Genomic DNA, 13,633 nt, shown 5'->3' with positions numbered 1-13,633 from the left:
ATCTATTCTACCACCCCCAGAAATCTGCTCCTTTGATTCTCTGTTCCAAGCGCACTAGGCGACCAGTTCTTATAGCCTTTAGCCGGATCCTTATCCTACTCCTCCTCTGTTCCTCTGGTGATGTAGAGGTTGACCAAAGGCCCTGTAGCCCCCAGTACTACACCTATTCCCCAGGCGCTCTCATTTGTTGACTTCTGTAACCAGAAAAGCCTTGGTTTCATGCATGTTAACATCAGAAGCCTTCTCCCTAAGTTTGTATTATTCACTGCTTTAGCACACTCCGCCAACCCTGATGTCCTAGCCATGTCTGAATCCTGGCCACCAAAAATTCTGAAATGTCCATCTCAAACTACAACATTTCCCGTCAAGATAGAAATTCCAAAGGGGGCAGAGTTGCAATCTACTGCAGAAATAGTCTGCAGAATTCTGTCATACTATCCAGGTCTGTACCCATACAGTTTGAGCTTCTACTTTTAAAAATCCACCTTTCCAGATATAAGTCATGCCGCTTGTTATAGACCCCCCTCAGCCCCCAGCTGTGCCCTGGACACCATTTGTGAATTGATTGCCCCTCATTTATTTCAGAGTTCGTAGTGTTAGGTGACCTGACTAAAGGATGCCTGGTTGTTCTTTAAAAGTGGTTTCCTCATCATCTTAAATAAGCATGCCCCATTTAAAAAATGTAGAACTAAGAACAGATATAGCCCTTGGTTCACTCCAGATTTGACTGCCCTTGACCAGTACAAAAACATCCTGTGGCGTACTGCATTAGCATCGAATAGCCCCCGCGATATGCAACTTTTCAGGGAAGTTAGGAACCAATATGCACAGTCAGTTAGGAAAGCAAAGGCTATCTTTTTCAAACAGAAATTTGCATCCTGTAGCACAAATTCCCCAAAGTTTTGGGACACTGTAAAATCCATGGAGAATAAGAGCACCTCCTCCCAGCTGTCAACTGCACTGAGGCTAGGAAACACTGTCACCACCGATACATCTACGATAATTACATCTACGATATTACAGTACTGTGCAGCCGTCTTCATCGACCAGGCCAAGGCTTTAACTCTGTCAATCACCCAGAGCCCTGCAAAATGACCTCCAGCAGGCCACAAATGTGCATGTGTCAGCATATGGTCTCACAAGGGGTCTGAAGATCTCATCTCGGTACCTAATGGCAGTCAGGCTACCTCTGGCGAGCACATGGAGTGCTGTGCGGCCCCACAAAGAAATGCCACCCCACACCATGACTGACCCACCACCAAACCGGTCATGCTGGAGGATGTTGCAGGCAGCAGAACGTTCTCCACGGCGTCTCCCGACTCTGTCATGTCTGTCACATGTGCTCATGTGCTCAGTGTGAACCTGCTTTCATCTGTGAAGAGCACAGGGCGCCAGTGGCGAATTTGCCAATCTTGGTGTTCTCTGGCAAATGCCAAACGTCCTGCACGGTGCTGGGCTGTAAGCACAACCCCCACCTGTGGACGTCGGGCCCTCATACCACCCTCATGGAGTCTGTTTCTGACCGTTTTAGCAGACACATGCACATTTGTGGCCTGCTGGAGGTCATTTTGCAGGGCTCTGGCAGTGCACCTCCTTGCACAAAGGCGGAGGTAGCAGTCCTGCTGCTGGGTTGTTGCCCTCCTACGGCCTCCTCCACGTCTCCTGATGTACTGGCCTGTCTCCTGGTAGCGCCTCCATGCTCTGGACACTACGCTGACAGACACAGCAAAACTTTTTGCCACAACTCGCATTGATGTGCCATCCTGGATGAACTGCACTACCTGATCCACTTGTGTGGGTTGTAGACTCCGTCTCATGCTACCACTAGAGTGAGAGCACCGCCAGCATTCAAAAGTGACCAAAACATCAGCCAGGAAGCATAGGAACTGAGAAGTTGTCTGTGGTCACCACCTGCAGAATCACTCCTTTTTTGGGGGTGTCATACTAATTGCCTATAATTTCCACCTTTTGTCTATTCCATTTGCACAACAGCATGTGAAATTTATTGTCAATCATTGTTGCTTCCTAATTGGACAGTTTGATTTCACAGAAGTGTGATTGACTTGGAGTTACATTGTGTTGTTTAAGTGTTCCCTTTATTTTTTTGAGCAGTGTATCTCATCCCAATATTGTTATTTATTTTTGCTCCTTTGCACCCCAGCACCCCAATCTCTACTTGCACATCATCATCTGCATATCTATCAGTCCAGTGTTAATGATAAATTGTAATTATTTCGCCACTATGGCCTATTTATTGCCTTACCTCCCTAATCTTACTACATTTGCACACACTGTATATATTTTTTTCTATTGTGTTATTGACTGTACGTTTGTTTATCCCATGTGTAACTCTGTGTTGTTGTTTGTGTCACACTGCTTTGCTTTATCTTGGCCCGGTCACAGTTGTAAATGAGAACTTGTTCTCAACTGGCATACCTGGTTAAATAAAGGTGAAATAAATAAAATTTAAATTAAGACCAGTACTGACCAGTAATAATACCAGTACATTTACATTTACATTTTAGTCATTTAGCAGACGCTCTTATCCAGAGCGACTTACAGTAGAGTGCATACATTTTATTACATTTTACACACTGAGACAAGGATATCCCTACCGGCCAAACCCTCCCTAACCCGGCCGACGCTATGCCAATTGTGCGTCGCCCCACGGACCTCCCGGTTGCGGCCGGCTGTGACAGAGCCTGGGCGTGAACCCAGAGACTCTGGTGGCGCAGCTAGCACTGCGATGCAGTGCCCTAGACCACAGCGCCACCCGGGAGGCCAGTAACATGCACTGACCAGTAATACCAGAAGAGACCAATACTGACCAGTAATATCAGTACAGACCAGTACAGACCAGTACAGACCAGTAATAATACCAGTACAGACCAGTAATAATACCAGTACAGACCAGTACAGACCAGTACAGACAAGTACTGCTCAGTAATAGCAGTACAGACCAGTACTGACCAGTAATATCAGTACAGACCAGAACAGACCCGTTATACCAGTACAGACCAGTACTGACCAGTTTTACCAGTACAGACCAGTAATACCAGTACAGACCAATTCTTCTCAGTACAGACCAGTAATGACCATTACTGACCCATAATATCAGTACAGACCAGTACAGACCAGTAATATCAGTACAGACCAGTACAGATCAGTACTGACCAGTAATATCAGTACAGACCAGTACTGACATGTACAGACCAGTACTGACCAATTCTTCTCAGTACAGACCAGTACTGACCATTACTGACCCATAATATCAGTACAGACCAGTACAGACCAGTAATATCAGTACAGACCAGTACAGACCAGTAATATCAGTACAGACCAGTACAGATCAGTACTGACCAGTAATATCAGTACAGACCAGTACTGACATGTACAGATCAGTGCAGACCAGTACTGATCAGTAATATCAGTACAGACCAGTACAGACCAGTAATATCAGTACAGACCAGTACAGACCAGTAATATCAGTACAGACCAGTACAGATCAGTACTGACCAGTAATATCAGTACAGACCAGTACTGACATGTACAGACCAGTACAGACCAATTCTTCTCAGTACAGACCAGTACTGACCATTACTGACCCATAATATCAGTACAGACCAGTACAGACCAGTAATATCTGTACAGACCAGTACAGATCAGTAATGACTTGTAATACCAGTACAGACCAGTACTGACTTGTAATACCAGTACATACCAGTAATACCAGTACAGACCATTACTGACCAGTAATACCAGTACAGACCCGTACAGACCAGTAATACCAGTACAGACCAGTAATACCAGTACAGACCATTACTGACCAGTAATACCAGTACAGACCCGTACAGACCAGTAATACCAGTACAGACCCGTACAGACCAGTAATACCAGTACAGACCAGTAATACCAGTACAGACCATTACTGACCAGTAATACCAGTACAGACCCGTACAGACCAGTAATACCAGTACAGACCAGTAATACCAGTACAGACCATTACTGACCAGTAATACCAGTACAGACCCGTACAGACCACTAATACCAGTACAGACCACTAATACCAGTACAGACCATTACTGACCAGTAATACCAGTACAGACCCGTACAGACCACTAATACCAGAACAGACCACTAATACCAGTACAGACCAGTAATACCAGTACAGACCCGTACAGATCACTAATACCAGTACAGACCATTACTGACCAGTAATACCAGTACAGATCCGTACAGACCAGTACAGACCAGTACAGACCAGTACTACAGACTTTATGTACAAAATAGATTGAGGATTTCATTCAGTAGTTTATGTGTATTAGCTCACAGACCAATGACTTCTATCAGGATACAGACACTTGCTGTTCCCGTTGCAAGAAGTCACCACCCTGCCGCTGGCCACAGCGAGCTGGAAGGAGAAGTGACTGTATGTGGACGTGTGCGAATGTACAGTACAGTATGTGTATGTATGTGTGTGTGTGTGTGTGTGTGTGTGTGTGTGTGCTTGTGTGTGGCTTTATTCATGTGTGTATGTGTGTGTGTGTGTCTTTGTGTGTCTGTGCTTGTGTGTGGCTTTATTCATGTGTGTGTGTGTGTGTGTGTGTGTGTGTGTGTGTGTGTGTGTGTGTGTGTGTGTGTGTGTGTGTATGTGTGTGTGTGTGTGTGTGTGTGTGTGTGTGTGTGTGTCCTTGACCAGTGGGCAGGACACTCTGACAAGCGTATCTTACAGCTGTAGCTGTATGAGGCACACACACACACACACACACACACACACACACACACACACACACACACACACACACACACACACACACACACACACACACACACACACACACACACACACAGAGGTTATGGAGGACGGAGAGATGTAGGGGAATGAAGTGGAGCCCAGGGTGATTCTCAGTAGTCTGAAGCAGCTTCCTCTCCTCATCTCATTTCCTTCAGCATAACTGACGTGAAGATGCACCATATACAGTGCCTTGCAAAAGTATTCATCCCGCTTGGCTTTTTTTCCTATTTTGTTGCATTACAACCTGTAATTTAAATAGATTTTCATTTGGATTTCATGTAATGGACATACACAAAATAGTCACAATTTGTGAAATTAAATGAAAAAAAGTACTTTTTTCAAAAATTATAAAAGATAAAAAATGGATAAGTGGTGCGTGCATAAGTATTCACCCCCATTGCTATGAAGCTTCTAAATAAGATCTGGTGCAACCAATTACCTTCAGAAGTCACATAATTAGTTAAATAAAGTCCACCTGTGTGCAATCTAAGTGTCACATGATCTTTCGCATGATCTCAGTATAAATACACCTGTTCTGAAAGGCCCCAGAATCTGCAACACCACTAAGCAAGGGACACCACCAAGCAAGCGGCACCATGAAGACCAAGGAGATCTTCAAACAAGTCAGGGACAAAGTTGTGGAGAAGTACAGATCAGGGTTGGATTCTAAAAAAATATCAGAAACTTTGAACATCTCGCAGAGCACAAAGAGGACGAAGGGAAGCGCTACTAAGGTACACTATAGTATATTTTGGTAGATAGAAGGTGCTCTTTGGTAAAAGGTGTAAATAGGTCATCAAAAAGAAAGGAGGACCAAGGCACTCTTCATATAATAAATTAAAATGCCTTTATTAGTATGGCATGTTCAATAGAAACAAAGTTGTTAAAAACCGACGCGTTTCGACTGCATGGCCTTCGTCAGGGAGTACAGAAAAGGAAGAATACAATGTCCTCTTTTGAAAGGCTTTTCCAATTAGCTCTAATTAGAAGTGGGAGTGGTAACCAAATTGGACACAACTAGTAAGCAATAATATACAAATGAAAAGGTGAAATACTGTAGCTATGTTATCATGAGCATACAACTCCAAATTAGAAGCATCAGAACACCCAGAGAGGCAGTCCCAACCCTAACCATGACTGGGAGAAGTGTCCAGAACAAGAAAGCAATATATTCCACAGTACACTAGACCACAGCAAAAAATGAACAACAGTCCAAACATAGCTGAGGGCAATAGAGCAAAATGTCCACTAGATGACAGCAAATGGACCCATCACGACCATACAGGAAGGGTGAGAAATCCATATCTTTATTTAAACCAGGGTACTTAGTGGCCTGTAGTTTGTAAATCCAAAAACTTTCCCTTTGGTTTAACTGTTTAAGACGGTCCCCTTTTCTAATAGAGGCCGGAACATGATCAATACCCATAGCTTGTAGGGAGGCAGGGTTGCCATGGTGTAAGGACTTGTAGTGCCTTGCCATGGGGTAGTCTTCATTGCCTACCCGTATGGCATACTTGTGTTCCGCCAAGCGATCTTGAAGGCGTCTCTTTGTCCGTCCAATGTAGAACACCTTGCACTGTGGACATTCTAATCTATAGATGACATGAGTGGTTTTGCAGTTAATAAAATGCTTGAGGTAATACTCCATTTTAGAAGCTGTGTCAACAAAATACTTTTTTCTGTGCAATATTACTGCAATGGTTGCACTGGTTACATTTAAAAGAGCCCTTCGGTTTGTGGTCAAGCCAAGTTTTTTGAGAGTCACCCGGAAGATAACTGTGGACTAATTTGTCATTTAGGGTAGGACATCTCTTAAAGCTTATGACTGGTGGTTCAGGAAAGACTTGGCGTAGTAGCGTATCACTTTGGATGATTCCCCAATTGTTTTTAATGATACTTTTAATGTTCTCTGCTTCAGTGCTGTATTTTGTAACAAAATACACTCTCTCTGATGTATCACGAGGGACTCTTCTTCGTGACAAGTTCTCTCTGTCAAGTAATCCAGCCCTTATACCTGCATCTTTCAGGACCTGAACGCTGTAGCCCCGATCCAAAAAGCGATTTTCCAATTCAGCAGATTTGACACTGTAGTCTGTTTCTTGATCGCAAATTCTGCGGACTCTTTGGAATTGGCCATATGGAATATTCTCTTTTAGCCTTTTGGGGTGAAAGCTGAGCACCTTTAAATCCATTATTAAACATTTTTAAGAATATGGCACCACAACAAACCTGCCAAGAGAGGGCCGCCCACCAAAACTCACGGACCAGGCAAGGAGGGAATTAATCAGAGAGGCAACAAAGAGACCAAAGATAACCCTGAAGGAGCTGCAAAGCTCCACAGCGGAGATTGGAGTATCTGTCCATAGGCCACTTTAAGCCATACACTCCACAGAGCTGGGCTTTACGGAAGAGTGTCCAGAAAAAATGCCATTGCTTAAAGAAAAAAATAAGCAATCACATTTGGTGTTCACCAAAAGGCATGTGGAAGAAGGTGCCCTGGTCAGATGAGACTAAAATGTAGCTTTTTGGCCATCAAGGAAAACGCTATGCCTGGCGCAAACCCAACATCTCCCATCTCCCATCACCCCGAGAACAACATCCCCACAGTGATGCATGGTGGTGGCAGCATCATGCTGTGGGGATGTTTTTCATCGGCAGGGACTGGGAAACTGGTCAGAATTTAAGAAAATATGGATAGCGCTAAATACAGGGAAATTCTTGAGGGAAACCTGTTTCAGTCTTCCAGAGATTTGAGACCTGGACGGAGGTTCACCTTCCAGCAGGACAATGACCCTAAGCATACTGCTAAAGCAACACTTGAGTGGTTTAAGGGGAAACATTTAAATGTCTTGGAATGGCCTAGTCAAAGCCCAGACCTCAATCCAATTGAGAATCTGTGGTATGACTTAAAGATTGCTGTACACCAACAGAACCCATCCAACTTGAAGAAGCTGGAGCAGTTTTGCCTTGAAGAATGGGCAAAACTCCCAGTGGCTAGATGTGCCAAGCTTTTAGAGACATATCCCAAGAGACTTGCAGATGTAATTGCTACAAAGTATTGACTTTGGGGGGTGAATAGTTATGCACGCTCAAGTTTTCTGTTTTTTTGTCTTACTTCTAGTTTGTTTAACAATGAAAAAATATTTAGCATCTTCAAAGTGGTAGGCATGTTGTGTAAATCAAATTATACAATCCCCCAAACAATCAATTTTAATTTCAGGTTGTAAGGCAACAAAATAGGAAAAATGCCAGGGGGAGTGAATACTTTCGCAAGCCACTGTACTTACTGTAGCCCCATGATGTGTGCGATTATTGCCCCCTGTCAATCATTGACTCTCGTTTCCCTGTTACTGTCTAGGTTCAACAGCCATGGTTACTGTGACACAGTGCAGTGTGGCAGGAAGACATGTTGGCCTTATTCAGTATGTCAGCGGCATTGATCAGTAACAGGAGCTGATCATTGAACAATATGTTAACTATGAGACAGAACAGACTGACTTACAGACTGACTGACAGACTGAACACGCCCTAACAGTAGGCAAGATGGAGTTTCCACCTTGCTGCTATGTTTCCATCCTTTCCCCATCAGCAGTCACTAAGGAAAATAGATCATTTTAAGGTGTAGGCAATGGTTAGGTTCCACTCTACAAACCCACTCCCTTCCCTCTGCCCGTAAAGGGAAGGTGGCATAATGGAACCAAGCCAGAGGGTTAAACACTTTTCTAAACAAGAAAACAAGGAGTGAGTAAGAGTTCTGAGGTCCGCAAGCATTAGAAACAATAGACTGCACATCAACATTTATAGCAACAGACAACAAAGATAGTAATACATTCCCACCAGACTAACAGAGCACCCAGACAAAAGTGATTTATTCTAAGAGACTTACAGCTGGTTGAATCCTGTTCCTCTGTCTCTCTCTCCTCTCAGTGTGCCAGATTCTACCTAAAGGAGTGGTGTCTGTGATAGGCCCTGCCAACAGCCCTGCTTCTGGCTCTACTGTCAGTCATATATGTGGAGAGAAGGAGGTGAGTGGCACACACATACATCTCTCTCTCTCTCTCTCTCTCTCTCTCTCTCTCACTGTCTCTCTGTCTCTCTGTCTCTCTGTCTCTCTGTCTCTGTCTCTGTCTCTCTCTGTCTCTCCCTGTATCTCTCTCTCCCTGTATCTCTCTCTCTCTGTATCTCTCTCTCTCTGTATCTCTCTCTCTCTCTCTCTCTCTCTCTCTCTCACCCTTCTTGTTCATCGTTACAGTGTCAGGAGATTGAGTCTCCCAGGAGAGCTGAATCTCTCATGTAATTAACCATCAACCACTTCTTCCATCTGTTTTCTCTTTACTCCCTTTGGCCTTTTATCCCTTCTCACTCTGTTCTCCTCTTCCCCGCCTCTCCTCATTTCTGTTTCCTCCCACCATCTTTCTGTTTTCTATACTGGTCCTTTGATATCATTGCCTTCTCTGCTCTTCCTTCCTTTCTCTCGCTACTTCCTTTATACTCTCCTCTCCTCTCCTCTCCTCCCCTCTCCTCTCCTCTCCTCTCCTCTCCTCTCCTCTCCTCTCCTCTCCTCTCCTCTTCCTCTCTCCTCTCCAGATCCCACATGTAAAGATAGGTCCAGAGGAGACTCCCAGGTTGCCCTACCTGCGTTTTGCCTCGGTCAGTCTGTACCCTAGCAACGAGGACATGAGCCTGGCCGTGGCAGCCATCCTGCGATCCTTCAGCTACCCCTCAGCCAGCCTGGTCTGCTCCAAGGCCGAGTGTGAGTACTGTGTGCACACGCATGTAGATGTATTTGTGTGTTTCTTTCAATTATTATGACATTTAAAAAAACGTTTTACTGCTATTTCTCCCCATTTGGTAGTTAGTCTTGTCCCATCGCTGCAACTCCCATATGGGAGAGGCAAAGGTCGAGAGCCATGTGTCCTTCCGAAACAAGACCCCACCAAGCCGCACTGCTTCTTGACACACTGCTCGCTTAACCTGGAAGCCAGCCGCACCAATGTGTCGGAGGAAACACCATACAGCTGTCGACCGAAGTCAGCCTGCAGGCACCCGGACGCCACAAGGAGTTGCTAGAGCGCGATGGGACAAAGACATCCCAGCCGGCCAAACCCTCCCCTAACCCAGACCATGTCCGGTCTCATGGGTCTTCCGGTCGCGACACAGCCCGGGATCGAACCCGGATCTGTGGTGACGTCTCTAGCACTGCGATGCAGTGCCTTAGACCACTGCACCACTCAGTAGGCCCTGTGTGTGTGTGTGTGTGTGTGTGTGTGTGTGTGTGTGTGTGTGTGTGTGTGTGTGTGTGTGTGTGTGTGTGTGTGTGTGTGTGTGTGTGTGTGTGTGTGTGTGTGTGTGTGTGTGTGTGTGTGTGTGTGTGTGTGTGTGTGTGTGTGTGTGTGTGTGTGTGTGTGTGTGTGTGTTCGTGCAACTCACACTCTCTGTGCGAGCTCACGGCATCTTGGCACGTTCACACTGTCTGGGCGATTATGACCGTCCCCTGCTGTTAGACACTCATTCTGACAGGCTGCTCTTAAAGTTCTAAACTGTACACGCAAACAACACAACTTGTGGTCCATACAAATCACACCCCAACAGTATCTACCTCTTACTCATCCTCCAGCACTTGGCCAGACAGTCAACCACCTGTCAGGCTCCTGATACAGTATAAAGACTGAGAGCAACTTACAATTGTTAGAGCTATCAGACTATTGATTTAATGATTGATGCGCAGTAATTATTCCAAAGAGCTGTAATCCTGTTTCAGTCTCAGAAAATGAAGAGCTCCTCTCCTCTTCATAGACTTGCCACTTTGAACATGAGACCCTTTGAAACTGCACAGCGATATGATCAGTGATTTTGATGTGATACACAGGCCTACTTCCTTCCATTTGCTGATGTGAGATGTGTCTCATGTTGATGCGAGACTTGTGTCTATTTGATGTGTTCACAAAAAGCCTCACTATTTGGAAGAGGTTTTAAAAGCAACAGGTACGGTAGTCATGGTGATATAGTGATTGCCGGTGCAGATGAGGCTCTATATTTGTCTGGGAAGTGATCTTGTCAAGGTTACCGTTACACACACACACTCTGACCCACTTGGCTGTGGGAGCTATCGCCGTGCCGAGCTGCTGGTTGCCATGACTGCAGAAAAGGTGCTAACTGACACTCAACAGGCTGACTGCCTGACTGCCTCCACACACACGTACATACAGTCAGTGTGGTGCAGAGAGGTAGATGATTAACACACCATGGTTATAACCAACAGGGGTATTCATGTTTTTCCCTCTACCTCCGTCGAGTGTCTTTCAGGATAAGTGGACGTTATGTGTGTGTGAGAGATAGGGTCTCTAGGGATACGTCCATCACATATCAGCTGTAGTGATGAGTAAAGCAAGGAGACAAAGATGGGTTTGTTTTTTCTTCTTATAGTGTCCATTCGGTTGCTGCATGGACAAAGATGTTTTATGTTGATTTCCAGGCATTTTCCATTTTTTTTTCACTGAAATGTTTTTGGGGAGGTTTCCTTCTCTAGTTATGTATGGGTCACGTCCAGCTATTAATCTAGTGCAATTATACAGTTTTTATGAGATGGATGAGGTCAGAGGAAGGAGAAGAGAGAGTGAAGTGGTAAAAAGGGATGGAGAAAGAGGAAGCAAGAGCTGAAGAGAGGAAGAAGGACGGGGAGAGTGACCAGGATAGGAAAAGAGAGAGAGAGAGAGATACAAAAGAGCAAGAACAAAAGATGGAGAGGTTAGCGAAAGAGAGAGAGAGCAGTTAGAGAGAGACAGAAGGAGAGGTTAGGTTAGTGAGAAAGGGTGATAAAGAAAGAGAGCAGTTAGAGAGAGACAGAAGGAGAGGTTAGGTTAGTGAGAAAGTGTGATAAAGAGAGCGAGCAGTTAGAGAGAGACAGAAGGAGAGGTTAGGTTAGTGAGAAAGGGTGATAAAGAAAGAGAGCAGTTAGAGACAGAAGGAGAGGTTTGGTTAGTGAGAAAGTGTATAAAGAGAGAGAGAGCAGGTAGTGAGAGACAGAAGGAGAGGTTAGGTTAGTGAGAGTGTGATAAAGAGAGCTAGCAGTTAGAGAGAGACATAAGGAGAGGTTAGGTTAGGTTAGTGAGAGTGTGATAAAGAGAGAGAGCAGTTAGAGAGACAGAAGGAGAGGTTAGGTTAGTGAGAAAGTGGGATAAAGAGAGAGAGAGCAGTTAGAGAAACACAGGATGAGAGGTTAGGTTAGTGAGAAAGTGTGATAAAGAGAGCGGGCAGTTAGAGAGACATAAGGAGAGGTTAGGTTAGTGAGAAAGTGTGATAAGAAAGAGCTAGCAGTTAGAGAGACATAAGGAGAGGTTAGGTTAGGTTAGTGAGAAAGTGGGATAAAGAGAGAGAGAGCAGTTAGAGAGAGACAGGAGGAGAGGTTAGGTTAGTGAGAAAGTGTGATAAAGAGAGAGAACAGTTAGAGAGACAGGATGAGAGGTTAGGTTAGTGAGAAAGTGTGAGAGAGAGCAGTTAGAGAGAGACAGGTGGAGAGGTTAGGTTAGTGAGAAAGTGTGATAAAGAGAGAGAGAGCAGTTAGAGAGACAGGAGGAGAGGTTAGGTTAGTGAGAAAGTGTGATAAAGAGAAAGAGAGCAGGTAGTGAGAGACAGAAGTAGAGGTTAGGTTAGTGAGAAAGTGTGATAAAGAGAGAGAGCAGTTAGAGAGACAGGAGTAGAGGTTAGGTTAGTGAGAAAGTGTATAAAGAGAGAGAGAGCAGGTAGTGAGAGACAGAAGGAGAGGTTAGGTTAGTGAGAAAGTGGGATAAAGAGAGAGAGAGCAGTTAGAGAAACACAGGATGAGAGGTTAGGTTAGTGAGAAAGTGTGATAAAGAGAGCGGGCAGTTAGAGAGACATAAGGAGAGGTTAGGTTAGGTTAGTGAGAAAGTGGGATAAAGAGAGAGAGAGCAGTTAGAGAGAGACAGGTGGAGAGGTTAGGTTAGTGAGAAAGTGTGATAAAGAGAGAGAGAGCAGTTAGAGAGAGACAGAAGGAGAGGTTAGGTTAGTGAGAAAGTGTGATAGAGAGAACAGTTAGAGAGACAGGATGGGAGGTTAGGTTAGTGAGAAAGTGTGAGAGAGCAGTTAGAGAGAGACAGGATGAGAGGTTAGGTTAGTGAGAGTGTGATAAAGAGAGAGAGAGCAGTTAGAGAGAGACAGGTGGAGAGGTTTGGTTAGTGAGAAAGTGTGATAAAGAGAGAGAGAGCAGGTAGTGAGAGACAGAAGTAGAGGTTAGGTTAGTGAGAAAGTGTGATAAAGAGAGAGAGCAGTTAGAGAGAGACAGGTGGAGAGGTTTGGTTAGTGAGAAAGTGTGATAAAGAGAGAGAGAGCAGGTAGTGAGAGACAGAAGTAGAGGTTAGGTTAGTGAGAAAGTGTGATAAAGAGAGAGAGCAGTTAGAGAGAGACAGAAGGAAAGGTTAGGTTAGTGAGAAAGTGTGTTAAAGAGAGAGAGCAGTTAGAGAGAGACAGGTGGAGAGGTTAGGTTAGTGAGAAAGTGTGATAAAGAGAGAGAGCAGTTAGAGAGAGACAGAAGAAGAGGTTAGTGAGAAAGTGTGATAAAGAGAGAGAGAGCATTTAGAGAGAGAGACAGGATAAGAGGTTACGTTAGTGAGAAAGTGTGATAAAGAGAGAGAGCAGTTAGAGAGATACAGAAGGAGAGGTTAGGTTAGTGAGAAAGTGTGATAAAGAGAAAGAGCAGTTAGAGAGACAGAAGGAGAGGTTATGTTAGTGAGAAAGTGTGATAAAGAGAGAGAACAGTTAGAGAGAGACAGAAGGAGAGGTTAGGTTAGTGAGAAAGTGTGTTAAAGAGAGAGAGCAGTT

General features: G+C 44.6%; 1 protein-coding gene across 5 annotated transcripts in view; it reads left to right on the top strand.

Moving 5' to 3' along the window:
• Window positions 1-13,633, top strand: part of LOC129844170 (glutamate receptor ionotropic, kainate 5-like) — a 158,186-nt gene that overhangs the window by 20,344 nt on the left and 124,209 nt on the right. For all 5 annotated transcript variants that reach the window (XM_055912587.1, XM_055912588.1, XM_055912589.1 and 2 more), the window contains 2 exons: window positions 8,723-8,820; window positions 9,383-9,548. In XM_055912587.1, coding sequence (XP_055768562.1) covers window positions 8,723-8,820; window positions 9,383-9,548 — 264 coding nt within the window. The remainder of the gene's footprint in view (window positions 1-8,722; window positions 8,821-9,382; window positions 9,549-13,633) is intronic.

The sequence above is a fragment of the Salvelinus fontinalis genome, unplaced genomic scaffold (assembly GCF_029448725.1).
Source record: "Salvelinus fontinalis isolate EN_2023a unplaced genomic scaffold, ASM2944872v1 scaffold_0187, whole genome shotgun sequence".
NCBI lineage: Eukaryota > Metazoa > Chordata > Actinopteri > Salmoniformes > Salmonidae > Salvelinus > Salvelinus fontinalis.
Note: the sequence above shows the minus strand (reverse complement) of the source record. Positions and strands in the feature narration are given on the sequence as shown.